Raw genomic sequence first — 24,252 nt, forward strand, 5'->3', positions numbered from 1 at the left:
GGTGATGGGCAGCACATTTATAACCGATATCGGAGTATGTGCTTTTAACACAGGCATTACAGTTGGAGCAGGGTTGGAAAATTATGTTGGCTCTACTTTTGGTGAACTCCTTTTGGGATTACCTCACTCTTTTCTATAAATTTTTACCTCTTATTACATATGATTATACCATGGATTTTAATGATTTAATTTGTCAATTTGACACAATTTGTTCTTTATTAAAATGATACAAAAGCTGACTTAGCACTAACTTTCCAAAAGCAATACATGAGACAATATCAAAACTAATTTGAAAATGAAGATTTAGAATAATTTTCTCAGCCAACCAAATAAATTCAGTTCTTTAATGATTCATATAAATGAACAGAGGTTAAAACTTTATTTAAACCAATTTCCTTCTTTAGCTATTGATTTCAACAATCTTCTGACTCCACAATTAATGAGTGCCACTAATAACAGTTAAATTGACTAATTTCAAATTTTTCTTCTAGCTTTTCCCCTCTGACAGGGGAATAAATGAATAGTAAAATGATTCAAAGTTAGCCGTAGAAGAAAATGCTGAAATGAGAGTGATCTATAATGCAAAAAAACAATGCTTTATTAAACCTCAAATAGCTGAAAAATCTCCCCTAGAACTACGATTTCATTTTTCAGTTCCTAAGATCTAAGTGTCAAATCTTTTCCCCGCCCCCTCCCCCGAATTATAAACTGTTGAAAACATTTGACAGCACTCAGAAATTTCAATGATCAATTAGCATATGCTATAGTCCCAAATTAATTTGAAGTTGCATTTACATAAGAAAGAAAGGAGGAGGGGAGGGAAAGAGGGATGGTATAGCCAAAACAACTGAATTTTTAACATATATTTTCTGTAAAGCTAGTTAAAAACAAACACTATATAGCTCATGTAATTTTTAGGTGTAAGTGTAGGGTTGGAAATAATTAAAATGTTACCTTTGCCAAGTAATTCCCAATGTATCCTCACTGGTACTGGGGTATAAATGCCTGCCGTTTTGATTCATGGTCCAGTCACAAATCCTCAGCTGTCAATTGAAACCTAGCAGTCAGATATGGATCGAGCAGTACTACAGTTTTTAGTATTTAAATGAACACATGCAAACTAGTATTGTACATGGCATTAACCTTACTTTCCCAAGAGGCAACTTAAAGAAAAAAAAAAGCAAAAGAAAACCTTATTTTGCAAAAGCAAAACTTCCTAGACTCTTTTTTTTTACTGCAATATGCTTCTCTATTAATTAAAGCATACAAGAGAAACGAGTGCTTAGAACATCACAATTAGCCATTATTAGAGTACAAATTGAGCTGAAACAAAAGCAAACGTTAATATTCAATAGAGAGATATATTTTAGGAAGAAAATCAAAAAAGCTTTTTTTATGCAACATACCAAATCATCTGCACTGAGTAAAATAATCAATAACTTTTAGCATGCAGTTTGCAAAACACAGGAGACATGCAGTTTAGAGGAGTAAAGGCCCCACCTATACGTTCTCCCTAGCTTATGTTTAGAAGCATCAAGGCACTCCATTTTGGATGTTTCCTAATTTTGTTTTAGCCAAAAAGGCACTATTTAGAAAGAGTTGATAAGAATTTTCTACTTTTATTTTAAACTCAGAGTAAAGGCATTTAAAATACTTTACCACATCTGAATAGAGCGAAGAATGCACTGAGTACAAGCTGAAACAAATTCTTCCCAGATCTCGGAATCATCAGCTCTGCCCTTCGGAAGAGGGTTCGAGTAACCCTATCCAGTTCTGTTTGGCTCACAGCTGCCCTACAGTGCTAGCAGATTTATTGAAAAGATATATTGCTTATTTTTATGCTTAAGAAAGTAAACTTATCTGACTCTGGGGGGGGGGAACCCCCACTAGAAGGTCATGGTTTTTAATCGTTAGATAGTCATGCTGTAAATTAACTGCATCTCGCACTGAAAAGATGATTTCCAGCAATCCACTGGACCTTGTTTGCGGCTTCTCAGTGGGGATTTCTACAAGATGATGATTGCAGCCAAAGTGCCTTTAAACTGATGATAAGTTATTGTAATCCTTTCTGATAATGCTATGGCTAAAAAAAAAAAAATTTGGCTACTAAGAACCTTTACTTTTCCTGTTAGACCAATGAGTTTCAACACATTCTAAGTAATAGTGATTCTAGAGTTTTAGAATAATCCCTTTGCAGACCTTTCTACAGATCTACGAGTCTCTAAAAATACCATCTAAAATTTCTAAGACATGTGTTTTCATTATGTTGGTATTCTGGTTGAAAGTAATTTTCTAAAGAACTGAAAAAATTCCCTTAAGGTAGATGGATAGATGGCCAGATAGATTGATAGATACGTAGATCCTTCTCAGAATGTATTCATAAAGAAACCATAAGCCAGTAAAAAGACTAAATTGGAATGAAAAAATATTCTTAAAATGGACCATCATATTTGCATGATGGAGAAAATGTATACTTGCTTAGTTTTAAAACTGAACAGATAACAAACTTTATGGCAAGATTTTTTTCAAGTTCTCCACATGGATCATCTAATCAGTAGTGCAATGTGATGGGACAATCTGAACTTGTTTTTTTTTTACAGCAAAAGTACCAATTGTCTATTTTAAAAAACATTTCTTTAAAGCTGCACTATGAAAATAATCTAAAAACAGTTTTAAAAAGTTTGACCTTGTGTAAAGATGACCTTAGGGACCACTTATTGATTCTGCTCTAATCAATAAAAATCCTACTTTTCAGTTAATTAAAAATTCTCAAGAATGGAGGTGTCTATTCAGGCACAGCTCATGATAATTCTGCTAACTTCAGGTTAGTTTCTGTGGGGCTCTCAGCTTAAATTGGAGAAGTCTTGGAAAAAGATGCTTTCACAAAGCCAGGTGAATCTAAATATTACTCACTAACTGACTTGTCTCACAAACAATTACAGAACACTATGTTTCTCCTTAGAAGGAAGCATTTGTAAACTGCTTAGTTTTTTTGTTGTTCGCATTGCTCATGTTTTGTTATTTATTTGTTTATCATATCCTAAAAGATGTCAAAGATGTCAGATGGGTTAAAATGTTGGCCACATATGTAACATTTAAAATCAATATATTTTGGGGCTTTTCTTTCCTAAGAGTAGTCCCAAGGGGATTAAACCTGACTATAGCTGAATATTCACTTTCATCCATACTTAAGATAAATAGGCATGTTTTCTTCCAAACAGAAAATATGATGAAATACATACAAAATGATCACTGAATGTAGTAAGTTAGAAATAATTTAATTAGTGTTGAATTAATTTCTTCTCTGTTACTGAAGACAAAAAATATAAATTATATTTACTTAGCTATTTAGATTATGGGGTGGCATTTATCAACATTTCCAAAAATTTCTGAGGAGACATGTTCCTACATGCTTATATGTTATAAATGACTTAAGCCAAATCACTTAAGCAAAAGCCTTCCTCTTCAGGTTTTGTTTTTTTTTTCTTAATGTATATTAATTAACCTTTTCCATAAGTCGTCTTTGAATTAATAAACTTTCTGATAAAGTGATGATGTGGTAAGGGAAACAAACAATTAAAATAGAAATCATTTCTTTACTGAAGATTTCCATGACATTATACCTAAAAAGATCCCTTACGAAGACTCTGTTTGACAGAGATAGTTCTGACTCAGCAAATTTTGAAAAGATGCTAGGTGATAAAAGGTTAATACCAGGTAAAGATTCTTTTGGGGGCATGTTAAATGTTCTTAGTATTAGCATGTCAGTATTTTCAATGACAAAAACTTTTTACATTATGCTCTAAATAAATTTAAAATAATATGAGAGGGACACCTGGGTGGCTTAGGGGTTGAGCATGATCCCAGAGTCCTGGAGTCCCAGGATCCAGTCCCACATAGGGCTCCCTGCATGAAGCCTGTTTCTCCTCCCTCTGCCTGGTCTCTGCCTGGTCTCTGCCTCTCTATATCTCTCATGAATAAATAAATAAAATCTTTAAAAGAAAAAATAGGTGATAATGTTATTTGAGGTTAGTATGACGATGCTTCGGTTTCTCTCCTGTGAGTCAGTGTTATTAGCTATCAATTCTTTTTTAATTAAATTTTGAGACCTTAATTTTAAGTGGTACCTAAGCTTAGTCATTCTGTAATGGTGTTTCCAAGCATTTTCCCTCAATAATTAGGAAATTACTTGCTTACTCCAACAGTAAACAGACTTAAAATACCAGGTACTGATTCGTTTTAGAAATTTAATCCTTTAAAGTTGTGTCTTTGTATGGAGATGGACAGCAATTCTTATTTTTGTAACAATAGTCTTTGAGAGACCTGAGCATATGCATATCCTTATTGAAATGCACACTCAACGTGAATAATTTTAATTAATTTATATGCATCTACCAATATGAAATTAGACTGTCTAGAAAATTAAGGTAAAATTTATATTAAAACAATTATGCCCAGAATTCCAAAAGCAAGCAGAAAGTGAAGTAAGGAAGTAAGATTCTCCTCCCAAAAAGCTATGAGTAAAGGGTTAAAGTTGAAATAGTCCAAACAACTAAGAAAGAAGTGAAGGTAAAGTTTTCACTGCATATGTTCTATAAAGTCTCTGGAATGAGAAGGTTGTTCCTTGCCTACGAGGATGGGTCCAAACAGTTTCTCTCAAAAATCTACATAAGGTAAAAAAAAAAATCTACATAAAGGAAAATACCTAAGATTTGGGTCATTATCCTTTCCTACACTACACTCACATAGTCCTGTAGACAGCTGACAGCCATAAAAAATCAATATTGCTTGTGATTTCCAAATTAAGGTTTTGTTTATTCAAATGAGGGCCCTCCATTGTTACTAATAGGAGCTTTTGTTAAATGTTTAGCACTTAGCTTTGGGAACAAAGGAAAAAAGGTAAGCAAAATGTTCTATTTTGCTAGACTCAGCAAACAGGCCGATGTACTTACTAACAGTCCCTCATGATGACAACAGCTCTCAGTTGAACCAATAAACTATTAAACTGTAAACAGAATAATCAACACAGGCAAATTTACCTTCTCACTTTTTTTTTTTTTTAAGTTTACAGTGACCCTCAAGGGAATAGCTTTAAAGGTATGTTACAATCTCTTAGGTTTTTTTTCATTTCTCCAGATAGCCTCAAGGAAACAGATTTTTGAGGGGTAGAGGTCCTTTTGCAGGGGTGCTTAAAAAGATTAACACTCCTATATCCAAACTCTCCTCTAACTCTTAGATCAGTAGAATTTTATTTTATTGCTATGATTAATTACTCACGATGGAGCAAATAAAATGGCCTCTGAATGCATAAGGCCTTACTGAACAAGTAAAATGTTCATAATGAAACTGTTAGATGTAAGACATATAACACATAAAAAAAGGATATTCAAGATCTGGTACCTTAAAATTACTTCTATTGTCAATTTCTGAAACCCATGCTTCTTGATATTTAAATTAAGTACAGTAGAATTACGTTAAATGGAGATGCATAGCCCACAAGTGAAGTAAACATAACTGATCATGATGATAAGTATTAGGAAATGAAAGGTTTTTATAGATGGAGACTACTTTAACTCGTAAAATTTAAGGTTTCACGGGAACACAGAGATTGTGTAGTACAACCTCTACATTTTCCTTTCCAAGATAAGGATACAGGACAGCAAAGTTTAGGGACTTGACCAAAGTCAGACATGCTCTGTTTGTGTCAACACTAAAACCAAACTTCCAAATTCCTAATCCCTGGTTCTCCCCTGAGATAGTTTGCATATTGCTCCTCTTTTTCTATTCTGTCCTTCATGTGCAGCCCAAGAATATTTTAGGCTAAGATGGTTGTAATTATAACCTTCAGAATTTCCTCTACTTCCCTGATTCAACTTAGATCTTTTAAAGTAAATATATTCAGAGAAGAAAATTTTTCCTTTGTGATTTTGTTGATTGAAATTTGAGGTTACAGTAAACATAATTTTATTTTTACATTAATTAGAATGGTTTATCTGGTTATTAGCATTTGATAACTACTCTATGTAAGTGAGTAAATAAATGAATGATAAAACAGACCAGGGGGAGGTTTGTTTAAAACTGAAGAACTAAACTGAAGAACTAGCCAAAAAGCTAGACATTTGCATAGCCGTTATTTTGACTGAAACTTCCTTTAAATGTGTTTCCTTTCCAGCTAGCATATGTGAAGAGTGACCTCTTATCCATTTACATACCTACCCAGAAGTCATGTGATAGGGTTTTACGTCAAGCTGTCAATTATGATAACAGACACAATAAGAACAGCCCAAGTGTTGATAGCCTGCTTCCTGACTTTATTGAAAAGTTTGTTGATAGTCCACTTGTGTCCTCTCAACCACTTGCCTCTAATAAAAGGCTACCTTTCGGTGGCCTCACAGTACCTAGCTTTGGCTTTGCCATTTGCGAGGACAAACTTTGTAAAGAAATTTCAATTAATATCTTAATTAAAAAAAAATTCCTACAGAGGCAAATTCTTAGGAAGGCCATTTGGTGTAACAGAATGTCCAGCGTTAATGAAAAGTATACCTCCAAATTCTAGTTTCACAATTGTTTATCAAGAGAAGTATTGAAAATATTTTGATGTGAAGTAGCCCAGTAGATGAAGTTGAAATAAAAGCATTAAGTAGTCATGCAAGAGATGTAACATGCTGAAGCTCAAGCACCAATAAAATCCATGCAATTGTGTACATAATGCAAGGACCGGAGTTGATCAGGAGATTCATTCATTAGCTCTAATAATAAGTACTATATATCGTCAGGAGATTATAATTTTGAGAGATTATGAAAATAAGTCTTACGTCTTAAAAACCAGAGCTTACTTGACTTTGTCATCTCCCTTTGGAAAGGCAAAAGTGACCTCCCATTTATTTTATCAAAATCTCAAATCCATATCAAAAGTTAATATGCCTTTTAATAGCTGGGTCAGATAGTAATCTTTTATTTCCAAACAAGATGCTTCTTAGCTACAAATTTTTATTTCCAACTTGCAATAGGATCTTTTTATATGTTGTACTGATGTATAATAGTAAAGATTTATTTTTTATGATAACCTTATGCTCAAGTATAAGAGTGAAAATCAAGTTAACTGGAGCCTCTTGGATCACGCAACTGTCTATGAGAGCAAAGAAAGAAGGCCTGCAATTTAACAAATTCATTGTGAGGTTGACCAGATAAGGAACTGGTCCTAATTCAAGTAAGTTGTCTCCTATTCACCATTTACACTAAAATCGGTAGACTGGATTCTAAAATAATTTGTTATTTTCTGAATAACATCCAACACTCTGCAATAGAGTTTCCATTTTCTTAGAGACAAAACTTAGGATATGTGGGTTCCTCCTTGCCTGTCACAGTGAATGTGCAGTTTGCGCACACAGTACGAGGAAATGAAAACACTGCATTTTGCTAAACTTCTGTGAGGTTAAGTCAGAGAGGAGGTCCTTGACACTTCTGAAAAAGTTCTGAATCACAGAAAGACACTGATCAGGAGAGACTACAGAGTTTAGCTTGCCAAAGCAGGACCAGGAGTTCCTCAAGCCACCACACCACCTTCCAATAGAAAAGTTAAAGAAGAATGGAGCTCCAGCTGATGTCTGCTTTTAAGAACTCCCCAAGCCAATAGTGAACGCATTAACTAAGCCAGTCATCCTGCACAGACAGTCTAGTTCCAGACCTTGAACTACACAACACATAAGACTGTGTTAGGGGCCAAAGGAAAAATTTCAAGTCCTGATCAGCCAGTATGAGCTGATTATTAGGACCAATTAGGACTGTTTTTAATGGCAAGTTATCAACTGGTTTAGGTGAATCTTTTTGAATTATTCTTCATGATTATGGGTTTTTTTTTCTTTTTTAGATTCAAAGGAGGTATCATATTTTCAGTGACCAGGTGAAATTCTTGTGTCAGAATTTCAAGTCAGTGACCAATAATAATCAGTAATAACTATTATAAGGACCATGGAGATGTATACTTACTAATAACAGCTGTATGTGTGCCAAGTTAACATAACAGCATGCACTTTTAGTATTCAAATTTGCCAATATGGATGTATTACTCTTACAAGTGGAGTATAGGGTTAATTTTAATTTTTGCCATCTCAAAAGAAGAAGGACAGTGTCCTCGTGTATTAGAAATGACTATATTGAAGGGTCTGCTTTATTGTCATCTTCTGGAAAGATTATTTATAAGATAGTCAGAATTATTCAACAATTTTAAATTTATCGTTAACCCTAATTTATGTAGGGTATATTAAAGTTCTTTTCTGAGAAAAAATAGCACTGCACAGTGCACATCAATACTTTTCATAACCTAAAAGGATAAATCTTTATAAAGCAGCCGCCAATAAACTGAAGAATGTACCTGGTGACAATATTTATTCTTAAGGGGTCATGTATATTAAAGGCTATGGGGAATGTTTAAAAGAACTCTCTCAGACTAAATCCATTGCCTTTCTAATTTTGAATTTCTCCTAGCTAATATAAAATGATTGATTACCTTTATTTCATGTACCCCTTGATTTTTCTTTTCATTCATCACTGAGTGCTTTAAACCAAATGCATTTAGAACCTGCTGTTACAAGAGTGGTCTCTTTTAAATCTTTGTAAAGTAATGAAAGGACACAGTAAATCAATCTCATTTCTGCTGTGGGAAAGCATAACCTTTACTCCACTGAAGTCACTTAAACTATTTCTGTCCCTCTGTTCCTGGATAGTTAAGCCTAAAACTTTAGCTCAGTGGTTCTTTTAAAATTTAAAGGCATAAAATAATCTTTTAACTGGAACCTTCAATAATATTCATGTATAGTATGAGATGCATGTACTTGCATCTTCTGCATGCCTCAAAAATATGGCTCAGTATAAATGTGGCACATTGAGCTTCTTCATTTCAAAAAGTAGCACTAAGTCTTCTGTTATATATAGGGCAAATTATCTGTCTGCTTGGTAAATACCAATTCTCAATAGAATTGAACATTACATTTTTAGCTGTAAAGCTTCTACAGCTTTTTTCTTCCAAGGCTCAATATGCATTGTATAGTCCATAAATATCAACCGCATTCGACCAAACAAATCTTATTTATATTGTAAGAGGTCTTCATTTGACATTGCCCACTTAACTAAGAAGTGGTGGTCTTTGATAAGAAAAGTTTGTACTTCCAGAACTCATATATATATATTTGTTTCAATTAAAATGTGCTCAGAACTCCATCTATATTAAGACTCACACTTTTCTAATGCTTGCTAAGTTTTCTTGATTTACCCTTGGACATGTGAAAGAAGTAACTTCTACATGATGAACTTTACTGATAATTTCCTGAGCCTCTAATGTTAGTCATAAGGAATAAACAAAACAAAACAAAAAATTAAAGTTGCCATAGGTTAGCACAGGGGGATGGGAAGACTACTTCTAAATACGTGGAACTGGGCATAATCTAAATGTGTTTGGGGCAAAGGTTTAAATAATGGAGGAGTGTTTCTCTGAATTAAAAATTAACTGGAAAGTAGAGATGTGTCATAAAGTGTAATGCAAACCCCATGATAAAAATATTTCTGAAAATATGTGGAATGATTTTTAAAAGAACAAGTCTCTAAAACTATAAATCTTACATATGTTTTTAAAAAACACAGTGAACATATACATTTGTCAAATAGAACCATATTATAGTAATTATAACACATTTCATATTATAGCAATTTTAGAGGTGAAAAAGTAGCATTCCAGAGAATTATGTTGATAAGCCAATGGCTGGCAAAGCCACTAATTATTATTTGGTATTTTCGTAACTGTGTACAGATGTTTTCAGTTAGTTCTCACTCTTTTGTATTGCTTTTTAAAAATCTGGCGCAACGTCAAGTATCTTGAATAAGCTATTATCTTTATGATTTTCTCTGAACTCTGCATGGGGTGACCTTTGATACATGCAGTCTGCTACCTTGGTCTACAACTGGGCAGGACTTGGGAATTTGGCACGAAGCACAGCTAAGAGAGATACAACAGGCACCAGCCAGGTGGGCAGGTCCAGAACAAAAGCAGCAGGCAGGAGTACCTGCTATGTAAAAACACAGACATAGGCATATATAGTTTATGAATGAAGAGCAAGTTTACACAGCTCCTTCTTATTCATGATGGCCTATTTTCCCCTATTTAATATCTTGCACAGTTAATTTCAAACTGCTCTGCTATCAGAACTTGAGAGCAGCAAACATATGCACCATAAAATATATTTAAATTTGAAAGCGTTTGGAATTATTTCTGTCATCCTGTAACTAGAATCGTGGGATTTCTGTATTGGTATGTTCCATGCCTTTGACTGTGGCTAATTTGTTTATAAGCCACCATTAATCCTGGCTGTATATTTTCACAGTTTGGGTAAACACTTCATTTGCATTAAATTTACAGCATTAATGAGATGTGAAATTTAAAATGCTACTTGAAACATAAATGATGTAAGAAAGCAGAACAAAAAAAAGTGTTTTATCACATCTGAAATCAGTAAACCAATTTAAACCTATTAAAACAGGAATGATGTGTCGCCCAAGATTTTAGCTTCATAACTCATCCTCTTGGACTGAAAGTCCAAAATGAGGAGTAAAACATCTGGAAAATATGAAAGAGCTCAAAAACACAAATTGTGTACTGCTTCTCCTCTGATGGGCTTTTAGATCAGTTTTCAGTTTTTGTCTTGGGAAGCTAAAGGCTAGTAAGTTCTCAATAGCCAATAAGATGGAGAAAAATATCCTGGCCAAGACTCTGTTACTCATGGATGTTATCGATACAGGCCACAGAGATGGAAAAGGTCTTGAGCCAATTTGAGAAACCCTGTTTAGAGAGGCAAGAAACAAAAGATAAATGAGAAAATATTCTGGAAAATGTAATGATCAGTTTCTTTCCCAGAAGCCCCGGGAGCCCCATTCTGAGTCCAGATCAGAGGCAGCATGGAGAGAGCACCAATGCGAAAGCGTGCTACACCGTCACACCTGGGTGAAACTTGCCCACCTGTTGCTGATGTAGGAAGGATGGGTCTCTTGGGCTTAGTCCCACATATCGATTGGCTTGAGATGTGCCTGAGGCTGTGTAGGCTGATTAAGGAAGAACAAAAACAAAGATAAAAATTGTGAACTATCAGAATGAACACCCTGTCCATGTAAAAGAAACCCAGAGAAGTGGGACTTGCAATAAAAAAAAAAAGTGTCTTTATTTTTCTAGTCTTTTGTCTGAGTGAACACCAAGTGATATAAAAGAAATGGCAGTTGACCTCAAATCACCTAGTTTATCCCCCTCCCCAAAAATTTGTCCAGTAAACCACATCCCATCCTTTGGTGTGGGCATCTCACACTTACTTGCTCCAGTTATACTCTTGCAGGAGTACCGAGAACTGGCTAAACAGAAGGGTCCTTTTCCTACTTGAACTGTTTCACCAGATACTAGCTGTCTAATAATGGAATAATCAATGATGGTCTGTGATTCTAAATGTAAAAGCAGATTGAAAGTCTATTGGGAAAAAGTGAAAGCTTGTAATGAGTGGGATTTAAGCAGATGTGCTTGATGATATAGAATGAAACATGTCTTACTAAGGAGAAAAATCCAGTATTACTAACATGAAGGAGAAGCCTATATTTATTATATCATATTGAGTGAATTAGGTCAGTATTTTATTCAGTGTGAAAATGAACTTAAGTTTGATAGAGGTATTTCTGAAAAAAATTCTTTCTTTTCCATAAGCACAAAAAGTCAGTTTCTTCTTATTGGTCAAGAGAAGGAGTGATGATGGCACCTTTTAAATACTCTGCCACCAGGTGGTAAGTACATATGGTGAATATTCCTTAAGTTATTTAGTCTCACCTTAAAAGCACTTTTTGTAGAGGTGCTTTTTTGGTACACAGTGAATTTTCCAAAGAAAACCTATTCCTTATGATTTGTTTGTTTTCACAAGGAAAGAAGTTCCCAGCACTAAAGCAATCCCATTGCTCTGTGTTGGAACAAACAGAAGAACTACATTTTCACCATTCATATTATATCTATAGGTCTGAAGGAAGCTAAAACGTTTGGTTTAACACTATCAGATTACTGAGAAATCCAGACATTAATTTTTAAAAGCCTTTTTTTTCAAACAGAATATATTAATTCTGCCCTGTTTATTCAAAGGATTGCAGAACTAGATCCATGGAGGCAACTTTTTAAAACAGTGAAGATGCTCACAATTCAGCATTACTTACTCTTGAATAAAGGGCCCCTCTAAGGGCATCCATAGCAGCCAGTGGCCCCCATTCTCTAGGCCTCTGGAAAGCAATGCACAGCACAGACAGCTGGAGAAGAGCCTCAACCTTATAGAGCAAAAAGTTTGTGGTATTTTCTCTTTCCAGCCATGAGAAAGAGACTACCTTGGTCTATGTGTGTTTTCTTTAATTTTATTGACTTATCAGTTCAATGACCAATTTCTCATTATCAGTGTTGTCTTGGGAGCTGGAGCTACAAGTTTGTTTATAGGAAAAACAACTCACTGTATTTCTTTTATGCAGGAGTGGAAAATGGACTGATACAGCTGTCTTTATACAACCAAGATATTTCTTCTGAATATTTTATAACTTTACTAATCAAATCAGATGCTTTTTCTGACCAGCCTATAGGTGAGTATTAGAACAATTCATTAGCAAGCAGGCTGACAGCACTCCCATAGTGAGCTGTGATTGTTTGGGTCTGATCTTCCCCTGAAGGTCATCTATTAATGTCACTAGAAGAGTAGGTACCTGAAGTTTCTAGAACTTGGTTTAGACCATTTATGCTGGGATAGTCTTTCAAATACTTTAAATAAAAAATCTTTATTTTCTATTTGCCTTTATTTAAATTGCGGACTTTACTCAAAGATGCTAACACATCCACTTTTGAAATTTAGTGGCTATAGTGTACATAGCAAACCTTTAGAACAAAAGAGTTTTTAGTCTTCCTTGACTGGATTTCATCTATCTGTGCATTCAGGGAAGTGTTCACTAGACACTCTACCAACAGATCAGTTACAAACATTAATGATTATTGATGGGAATTATAAGCCTACAGGGACTGATTAGGCTATGGGGCCTCAAGAATTTTGAGAAAGAAATGTTGAATTCACTGTACACTCATGGTACCGTACATTCTGCTTGCAGTGTTCCTTCCCAGGTTTTCAGAAGCCACCAAAAAAAAAAAAAAAAAAAAAAGGAAAGCATCTCTCCAAAGCCTGAGAAAGAGCAAGTCAGTGGTGTCTCTGTAATTTCACTTAGAAATTTCCAGAGCATGCCAATTTTTTTTGCTCTAGGAAAGAAAATGGAATCTTTGAATTTCAGATATATAATGCATAATTGGTGAGGAGCATGCTAATTCCTCCTGACTAGATTTTTATCCACTCCACTTTACCAGCTCCAGTTCTAGGAAGCCAGTAGTTTGGATGAAGCCAATTGAAAAACCATGTAATAATTTTTTGTGTATTTACGAGTATTCTGTGTGATGAAGCAAAGCAATCATTGGTTTATTGTATGTAAGTTCACTATGTAAGTTCACTGGCTAAATCTGACATTTAAAATGTTATGACCATGTTAAAAAGCGTAGTACCTGATGTACCATGATAAGCAAAAAAAAGAAAAGAAAAAGAAGTCACAGACAATGAAAGTGCAGGAAGCTTACATGTGCCTAATACTCAGCTTTGGCATATTCTCATCCACATCTAACATCCTGTAACTGTTTTTTGCAATGACATACCCTACAGCACTGTAAGTGTGCAATTATCTTACAGAGGCACTGATTTAGTCTGCCTTGTGAAGGGAATTGACTCCTATAGGAATGCTCCAATAAGTAACAATGATCGATGGTCTGTCTGGGTGACACAGAAACCTCGTATACTGCGTCATGTTATTCGGTGTATTTTCGATGTATACCTTGAACAAGCAGGCATGACTTATTCTTATTAGAGCTGTTTATTCAAACAAATAAGCTTCTCCCTTTTCAAATATGATGTTGAGACTGAAATTTGATAAGAGAGAGCTTGTCACAGCCAGGCCACATACATGCCTGCTAGTTCCACATAAATGAGAAATCTCCATCTGGTCTGAAAAGTTGCCTTGTGTTCCACCTTGGATCAGATATCCAATGGTGCCTTTGATGGCCATTTCTCATTTCCTACAGAAATACTTACTGGTTGCTGTAGGTGAAGCTGCCTCACCTTCAGTGGATGTAGTGATGGGTTTAGTATCTGTCATGGTCAGGGTCACAGGTCGCACTGCACTGGGATGGGGAGAGGGTGCCAAGACAGGTGTGAAATGGCCAGGCACTTTCCCTACCACTTGACCACTGCTGTTAGGCTACAAAACAAAAACAGAATGCCGGGTGAAACAATCCAAAAGGCAGTCGTCTAGCCCAATAGCTCCGTTCAGCCCACCTGGCTGTGTGAACCCTGTGTACTTGCTGGGACTGCCACAGGCCCACACAAGTCTGAGTCATGGAGACCAATCAATGGTTAGTAGTAAAAAGAAGCAGCAGCATTTAATAGAAAGTCTTCACCTTCAAAACACTTTATATAGGTGAATTCATCTTTACAACAGCCCTGAGAGCTGGGCAAAACTGGTCCTTTGGTTCGGAAGCACAGAAGACTCAAGTGGAGACTTACATGGTGAGCCCAAGACAACAATGTAAATCTTTCCTGAGCTAGTGAGAATGTGAACCATGCCTCCTTCTCCTCTGCTCTTCGTTTTCTGCAATGAGTCAGTTCTGGCTTTCAGAACACAAATTTCACCTAATGATGCTATCACTGACACACAAAGATGACAAGGATATCCAGGAGATCAAACCCATTAAACTCAATAGTTTCCATCATTTACGGTCAAGGCTCATCCTCTGCGTTCAGAAACTCTAGCTCTCTGTGACACACAGGGACACCTGGACACACACATCAAGCAGTTTAGATTCTAGGATTTCCACTTAACTTTTGATGCTTTACTAATAGGAGCAGATAGAATGATATTTAAAGCATTTAAAATTTCAGACCCACACAATGATATACAATGATGGGCTAGGTCTGACCTTACAGCTACAAATAAAAGATTTCCAAAGTCAATTAAAATGTGCTGAAGTAAAGCAGAGGGCAATCAAATATACTTTGTTCCTTAAGTTACTCCTCCACTGCTGGGCATGGAGAGTTACACAAAACATTATTGTTGACATTTGTGGGAATCAACTGAGAAAATCCCCTGGGCAATGATAGAAAAGATATTAATATCTGAGTTTTAGACCCGGGTATGAAAATAGTATCTGTGGTAGGAGACAAAATCCTAAGGGTACACAGTTTGAAAAAAAAAAAAACTGGAATGTATTTTTCTAGACAGAGAGTGCTATTCTTGATTACACTCATGTTGAAATTCTCCACTGTTTGGTGTACATAACAATTTGCCACAAGAGTATTCCCCACAAATATTTAGCCTTTATAATCAGCACTGTTAAAGGCAAAGAATGCAATGAAGCAGCATATTTATCTAAATACCTGCACATAAATTACCAGGAGATATTTCTTTAGACAAAAATATGAACAGCTAATAACACTTAAATACTGTAACTTACAGACATGAACTAAACTTTGGTTGGGTTCCTCAGAGGCCATATTATTTATTCTATAAAGAAAATGGACTTCTTGAATATCCTGACTATTCATCATGAGTAATTTGAAGTATTTAACTTTATGTCAGGAAAATTGACCAGAGTTTCCCCCTACGGAAACCTATGAGAGAGTTATATCTTTAAACTAATTTTATTTAAAATAATCCACTGAATAGCATGACTGTCTCACTCTAATTGGTGCACCAGCAATGCAATTAATCTCCGAATTGCTGTAGGGAGGATGAGGCATCTCAGTTGCTAGACTTAACAATCAAAATCGATTCAGGGCTGGAGGATATCTGGGAAGGAATAGTGGACTACAGGTGAACAAGTGCTTATTTTTTCCCCCATTTTTAAAGCTAAAAGGTAAGTATTAAGAGTCCTCTTCTGAAATGCAAATTAATTGGTTTTGAGTTGGAGTTAAAAATCAAAGCATATATGATGTGCCCATAAAAACAATTCTGCGGTTTACTAGAAAGACGCATTTCCTTTCAAGGGGAAAAAGTAGTTTTTTCTAAAGCAGACCATCAGCTTCTGGTTATCTGAACATTGTACAAGACTGTTTTACATATCTTCCTCAAGAAAGATCTCATTATAAAAAAAAAAAAAAAAAAAAAAAAAAAAAAAAAAAGAAAGATCTCATTATATCATTGGTGGTACATTCGGTATACTGTGTTCACCAAAATGGTTCAATAGGACCTACCTGAGAACACGGGATAGAAGAAGAATGGCAATAATGTCAAGAAAATTCTGCCACAGAATCTATTACCTCATCCATTCTGCAAGCTCTGCAAGTCTCCAATAGACATTGGAATGGAATCAACATGAGCCAACAGACATTTCTCTCATTTAAAAAGACTAAAACTGACAAAGAGGTCCCAAGCCAATACAGGCAACTTATCTGGAATTCAGGGTCAGAAGAATGGGGAGAGTTATTCCTTTTGGATCTTCTACTGATTCAAACAGACGAAGCTCTACTGTAAAAGCTTCTCTCTTAAGGCTGTTAGATGAACCTTCATACCATAGATATGTAAAGAAAGACATTTTATCTGAAGATGAAGTTGAATGGCATTAGGAAAAGATTACCCTATATAGTACATTGCTCCTATTATACAAAATCCTGAGAGGGGATTTTTTTTTTTTTTAATTGAGATGAAAGTAAGATGCTTCTCTTAGAAGCTGGATCTTTACCTTAAAAATAGGGAGAAAAACAGAACAATATAGGCAGATTATCACCTAATATGCCCTCTTAACTTATAAAGAAATGGAAATATACCTAAAACAAGCACTGAATAATTAAAGAAATGCGTAACACTAAGGGCCTGATTTTAATTTGCATAATTTTTCCCCTAACAGTGCCTAATTAAGACATCAGTTAAAAAAAAAATCCAATGGAACTCTAAGATTTTCCACACTGAATTAACGTTAAGGACTTTTAATGGATGTCTTAATTAGACTTTGTTATTCATGGAAATTCTACACAAATTAAAATCAGACCTTGTGTGCACTGTTCCCAGCTGAGTCTAGCAAAATGCTCTATGGAACTGAGACTCTTGAATCCACGATCTGACAGCAAATTTTATTTCTAAACTGATACGTTAAGATCCCACTGCTTTACTTAGTAGTTCTTATTATAGTCATTAAAAGGCTATACCATTTGGACATTTTCTTCTAAAATATAAATGGTTAAACTACAAATTCACAACTCAAAAATGGTGTATTTAGTTTAGTATTATTAGTCAATAGAACTAAAAGTACAGGTAACTTTTTAAGTAACCCAAATGGTGCTGGCTATGTTGTTATTCAAAATAAAACATTCAAAAAAGACTATTTTGCTTCATTTTAACAATTATCACCAAATATGATTTTTTCAGATCTTTTCCTTGTTAATTCTAAACTAATATGTACATACTATTCACTGGCATTTTAGTAACTGAACAGCATTAATGACAATGTTTATGACAATCTCTCAGAGCATTTAAAGGTATGATAAGGAGTGGACAGGAATCTTGAAGCTGAAGCAGCAATGCCAAATACCAGACTTAAGATCAGAACTACATTACAGATTCTGGATATTATAATTTGTGCCAGCTTTGGCACAAAGACTATCTATATGACAACGATTTTCCTCTTATATGAATCCCTATGAAGTGACCTCTCCATAGAAGAAGCCACATGTTTAAGGAGTGAGAAAGGTACATGAGTCACTATATTTACACAATAAAAGTCCCTAAAACCACTACACAATGTTTAAAAAGAGAGAGAGAAAGAAAGAAAAAAAGAAAGACACTTCTGGTAATGTCACTCATTATTAAATGTAGTCATGTCTGTGCAAAGAATAGTCAAGTAGTCATCAAACACTGAAAATGTTTACATTACCAAAGCTTATTTTAATACCTACTAGTTGGTCTAAAAATACAACTGTAAGTTCTTTTGTGTGTGTTTATTTTAGCGCATACCTTGCTCCTATGTTAAACCAGGTATTTCAGAGGTGTGAACTCCAGCTCAGAGCTTTTTTTTGTCAATGTACTTTCTGCATAGACTTTCTTTTCAATCAATAAAAATTCAAAAGCATCAAAACAGACATCCTCACAAATGCGCCCCTTTGGGGCAATACATTTCCTACCTGTCATTCAGCTACCTTTAAATAAAAACTTATTGAGTCACCAAGAAACTTCCTGAAGATGGATTTCAAAAGCTTGAGGTTTTGCCAGACATACTGTCTGAATGAGCTTCGTGTTCTAGAGTCAGACCTGTCCATCTCCCTTAGGCTCTAATCTTATTTTCTCTCTTGTTTTTACCTGGCTGGTTTGCGGACTGGATGGGTCATAAGAAGGTACATAGTTCTTCAGAGTATCCTGAGGATTCAGGTGGGGAGGATATCTGATTGTTGGATGAGAAAAGTAGCTCGACGGGGCTGGAGGAAGAATAGCTTGTGTTGGAAATGGCAGCGGTGAGGGTGGAGGTGGAGTTCGAGTCGAGATGACTGCACAGGACAGAAAAGGGGAGAATGACATCAGGTGTGGAGCCCACTGCTCCGTCCCGCCCCCTAGAGCCACATGAGGCTGTCACCCTGACAGCTCCTCACTGCTTCCCTGTGACCTGCCCCTATTTTCCCGCAGCACTCTATTGTCCACGCTGGCAGTGAGAACACACAGACCTAACCCCACTCTGGGGAACTAATGATCTGGTTTTCTAGATCCATGAATGCTGAGACAAAGGAAGTTTCTCTTTTATAGGTTAAGCCAATATTTCATAAAACATTTCTTTAAGCAGAGTTATTTCCCATCAGAATACAATCTTTGATCAGAAAGTCTTTGTGTCTTAAGTCCAGACCAACTTGCACATTAATTAAAGGGCAGGGGCACCCACAGATGCTCTGCCGAAATTCAAAACAGAAGCATAGTCCAATTTTAAATAAATATTTTCCCTATACATCCTAGCGGGTGGTTGGTTAAAAGGGAAGCCAATAACTAGTATACAATAATGTGCTGAATAATTACCTGATCTTTGTATAAATGCTCATGAACATTTGAACACAGCGCCTGGGAACTCTTTTTCCTAATGAAAATGTTCCTTTCCAAAACCAAAAGAGCTCTATTCTGTAACTATTTTTCTTCTACTCTAACTTTTATTACACGTAGCTTAAAAGATGTTGTTAAGATAAGATCAAGAATAAAACCCACAGAAATGTGAATTTAAACTTTCATATAGGCATATTAACTTACCAATAAATCACAAAGGGAAATTATATATAAAACATATGCAATGTAGACAATGTTTAATTGTATTGTAATTTTTCAACATCAGTATGACCATAATTTATTGTTTAGTTTTTGAAATATAATTCTTAAGTTTGAAAAATGGGGAAAGAATATAATTGCATGATCATTATCTCTATAATGTTGAGGAAAATAACCACACTAAGTACAATTTAAGAGTACCAAAGAGTATATGTAGAAGTGAAGATTAAATGTCTATTTCCATTTAATATTTTGATCCAAATCATAGGAAATTACATATGATAAATGTTTAGTGTTTTATGAGACAACTTAGCAAACAATATGCAAAATAAATTCTTTCCATGACATATTAATGAAAATGATCTGGACTAACTTATCTCCAACTTTGTAATTATGTACAAATATATATATATATATATATATATATATATATATATATATATATATATGCTTTTAAAGGGATATTATTTATCTTCTCCAAAGAAAGCTTTCTTCAGAAAATATGAGAAATTAAGAATGTGTATCAGCAAAGAATCATAAATTCAATTTTATGGTCACAAGTTGCTTCCTGAATGTCCGGGCCACTCGGAATCCTCTGGATTGTTGTTACAATGCAGATTCCAAGGCCTAACCACAGACCTACTGGCTGAGACCCTCCAGGGGTAAGGCACCAGAAAGTACAATTTAAAGAAGTGCCTCATGTAATCTTTCCACACTGAAGTACGCAAATCCTCCAACAAAGGGACGCATTTCAGAGAACAAATATTTCTTTAAACGAAACTCCTTTTTGACATACTACTCTGTTGAAGAAGAACATACATCTGGAAGTATAATTTAAGGAAATGCAAACACCCAAGTTAAATCTTTTTTACTTGGTGTTGAAGTGCACTTAATCTCAGCTCAATTTAACCATGGTCTTCACCTGCATCTGTGCACAAACCCTTGACCATGGTCTTCACCCGCATCTGTGCACAAGCCCTTGAAAGATACATATGCAGTTCCATCTTGGGCCCCCTGGGCTTTGAGATCAAGGTGGCACCAGTAGTTTCAGAGACATCTTTGTTCAATGGAACTGGCACATATCAAATCAGGCCTCAGGCTCTAGGCTACCTTGTACTGTGCTCACAGAAGCTGTAGCTGGCCTGATATAAGCTAAGAAGAATGTAATATTTCAACTGAAAGTAAAAATGGCTACCTTGTATCAATAAAATTCATTCTAGTCATCAGAAAAAGGAGAAGCAAAATACAAGGCAGAAAACTTTTCCCTTGTTCATGAAAGAATTCACACATGCATACATGTATGTATGTGTATTTCCTGCCTACATTATTGCAAAGCCTTCTTCATTGTCTTTCCTCCAGTCTCACTCCTTCCAAAACAGCCTTTATAGTCTTACATGAATGAATTTTGTAAAATAGCATCTCAAGGATGTAACTTTGTTGCTAAAAATCTTTCCATGGCTCCCTACCACTTCCAGAATGAAAGCCCAACAACTTCACAGGTTTGTACAGTCCTCAAGTGCTGTAGGAAACCCTCCCTGGCTCACTTCTTGGGCTTTATATCTGGCCACTCTCTTTCCAGGCCACATTGAGATATTTGTGGATCCCTAGATACAAGGCAGTTCCTTGCCACAGTGACCTCTCTGACACAGATACAGGCTGTTCACTTTGTCTGGAACAACCTTCCTCTTGGCTTTTTCTTCTTTCTTGTGGCAAATTCACTCTTTAAATTTTAAGAACACATCTCTTCCAGGCATCTAATCCTTTTCCAAGTGTCTGCTCCTGTTCAGATTTCATGCCTAGATGATGTGGTACTCTTGTCTCCATGCTGTCACATTAGCTCTTTACAGACAGAAACTGTCTCTCATGACCAAGGTGCCATGCCTACCATAGGCCCTAATACATTACATACTGAGTAAATATCTGGTGAAGGACCAAGGTGGAAGGCTTATCTAGGTTTTTCATGGTTTATTCTATAAAAGTGTACTATTTAATTTTTTCCAAATGTCAGAGATAAGAATATTTTGTCATAATAAATTAATGATTTGATTGCTAAGTTAATTTTGCTAAAATAGTCAACATTACAGATCTGTGAAATAATTACAGATTTTTTTGACGTATCTTAGCAGTACAAACAATATAAATGTAAGAATTTTATAACACATTGATTTATATATTATTTTCTTAATTAAATAATTTTCTTGGTAGTAGCAATAAGGGCCATGCATTTTTTTTTTACTATAACATACACTTAGAGACCAAAGCTAAGAATTTTTTTTATAACTGAAGTTATATCCTTTGAATAAAGGTTTAAAAGCCAGATTCAATTTGTTTGAAAAATCAGAAATTGCCTATCTATTAATTTAAAGCAGTAGGAGTATCGGTACAAACATATTTATATACAAAACTTCTGGGGCGCCTGGGTGGCTCAGTGGTTGAATGTCTGCCTTCAGCTCAGGTCATGGTCCAGTGGTCCTGGGATTGAGTCCCGGATCGTGCTCCCACAGGGATCCTGCTTCTCCCTCTGCCTATGTCTCTACCTCTCTCTCTGCCTCTCATGAATAAATAAAATCATAAAAAAACAAAAAACAACTTTATCCACCAAAAATTCAGTATACTCCTTTTTAGGGCTCAAGAGTAACAGGTAGAAAGTATAAAGTATTGCTTATTATTATATCTCACTTTTAATTTTTTAAAAAGATTTTATCAATTTATTTATGAGAGACAGAGAGAGAGGCAGAGACACAGGTAGAGGGAGAAGCAGGCTCACTGCAAGGAGCCTGATACAGGACTCGATCCCGGGATCCCAGGATCATGTCCTGAGCTGAAGGCAGATGCTCAACTGCTGAGCCACCCAGGCATCTCTCACTTTTAATTTTTGAAAGAGGATTTAGTTTAGTTGTTCTTTAAAGTATAAATGTGAAATACTGTATTCTTTTTCCTACATAAATTATTAGACATAGTATCAAGTGTACTAGCTCACAGAAAAAATTTATTTGTGCACATAAAAAATGCCAAAGAACCTCTTTTATTTTTCTGATTAATTTCACTCCTAAATAAGTAATTAAATATTGATTTTTGCATAGAAAATAACATCTGTGGAAATAGTGCCTGTATATCTTAATGCCTCTGGAAATACTCCAAACTTAGCAACATATTTGAAATTCCATCTTTCTTTAGTCAAATAACATAGAATGCGGACCAATCCTGAAGCTATAGTTAAAGATAACCATGTACCCCACTTCTTCTAATTTCTTGTGATTGTAATATTTTCAATAATGGCAATTAAAAATACATTCATGAATGTTATTCAATTGAATGCTTTGGAAATCTTTTCTCATATTGATAAGAAAAAAATATATTTTTTTTTTTTAAGAAAAAAATATTTGATTGGATCATGACCCTCCCTCTTTTGGTTGAGAAAATATGGCCACCCAGCTGTAATTATAACTCTTGCTCCATCCCTGAGAGTGAGCTCTGAAAACAAGAGATAAGCTTCTCCTCTATGCTTGAAACTCCTCACCACTGTGTGCAACTCCAGGTATTCCGGGATGATGGTGCTGGGGGAAAGTGCTCAATCTTGGGGAAGAATCTTGTGGCGATGTAGAGCTGAACAGTGGCTTTTCAGGCTTCTTCATAGTAGTCGGAGAAGACATATCTGAAAAGGAAGATGGAAAAACCCAAACGTTATGACCTCCTTTAGCTACAAAGTTCATGTTAATATAAGAAGAGATCTCATTTTCTAACATTTCATTATTTCTGTACTTCGGCTCTCTACAAAATATGTATGGAGGGTCAAATGTCTAGTAATGTTGGAGATTTGAAATATCTGTCAGAAACAATCTCCACTGAAGTTAACCCAAGGCTTTATTAAAATTATCATCAGAATTATTTCTCCTACTAAATAAATCTTGAACTTTTGAAAAGCTAAGTATCATGTTTCCCTTGGCGCCTTGGTTCACATTAAGGTCTTTTTTACCTCAGCATTTCATTCTTAGATTTATACGATTCTGGGGTTTGTCTTTTGACCTGCTGACTACACTGTGGAAAAAAACAGAAGAAAACCTGGTGCAAATGTGAAAAACAACCTTTGGGTATGCTGGTAAGTCTATCATTGATTTAACATCTTCTGTGGAAAACTCATTACTTGTTTTACAAAAAGTACATTCCTTAATTTGCTCATTCTGCAAATATTTATTGGCCTCCTTTATCTGCCAGGTAAAGTGAAGATGTTATGAAAAATACAAAGTAACTGCTGTAGGGATACTCACTGTCAGTGAAGAGGAGAATGATAAGAAGAAAATGGCTGTCAACCGCTGAGAGGGAGAAAGTGTGTTGAGAGCTGAGGTGTTGTGTTTGCTGCTACATCTCCAGCCTCACTGCACAAGGACGGTGACCACTTTAGCCTTCCCAGGTTAAGGAAGATGCCTCAGTGGCACCGTGTTTAAAATGTGGATGAGGATGATACTCCCAGACAGAGGAAATGTTCAGAGGAAGGGAGGCAATAACATCAGCAAGTAGTACAAGTAGTGTATGGCATAGCTGGCAGGACCCACACAATAAGGGGCCATGGACTTTGTGTATAGATATCTGAATGCTTGCCTTGATGGGGAAGTGCTACTGATGAGCAAAATATGATCACACATTAACAGTTTAAAGCTATCCTTCCCGAAACTACATGGAGGATGGATTAGGCAAATGGAGACAGCAATCACAGGGACCCCTTAAGATGACAGATTTATTAATATACTCCCTCCATAAATATTTACTGAAGGCTTAATTTATGCCAGACACTGCACCAGTTGCTGGAGACACAATGGTTAACTAGATTAGATTAAGTTTCTGCCTCTACAAAACTTAAAAACTAGGGAGGGAGGGCAT

At 35.6% G+C, this 24,252-nt stretch overlaps 1 protein-coding gene across 18 annotated transcripts in view; it reads right to left on the minus strand.

Moving 5' to 3' along the window:
- NFIB (nuclear factor I B) overlaps positions 1–24,252 on the minus strand; it is a 436,272-nt gene that overhangs the window by 19,222 nt on the left and 392,798 nt on the right. For 4 of the 18 annotated variants that reach the window (XM_072841371.1, XM_072841375.1, XM_072841374.1 and 1 more), the window contains exons 7-11: positions 22,895–23,029; positions 18,433–18,617; positions 14,178–14,343; positions 11,009–11,091; positions 955–1,043 (exon numbers count right to left, since the gene is read on the minus strand). In XM_072841371.1, the coding sequence (XP_072697472.1) occupies positions 955–1,043; positions 11,009–11,091; positions 14,178–14,343; positions 18,433–18,617; positions 22,895–23,029 (658 nt within the window). The remainder of the gene's footprint in view (positions 1–954; positions 1,044–11,008; positions 11,092–14,177; positions 14,344–18,432; positions 18,618–22,894; positions 23,030–24,252) is intronic. The other 14 variants (XM_072841387.1, XM_072841388.1, XM_072841389.1 and 11 more) reach the window with 6 other exon arrangements.

The sequence above is a fragment of the Canis lupus genome, chromosome 10 (assembly GCF_048164855.1).
Source record: "Canis lupus baileyi chromosome 10, mCanLup2.hap1, whole genome shotgun sequence".
NCBI classification, from domain to species: domain Eukaryota; kingdom Metazoa; phylum Chordata; class Mammalia; order Carnivora; family Canidae; genus Canis; species Canis lupus.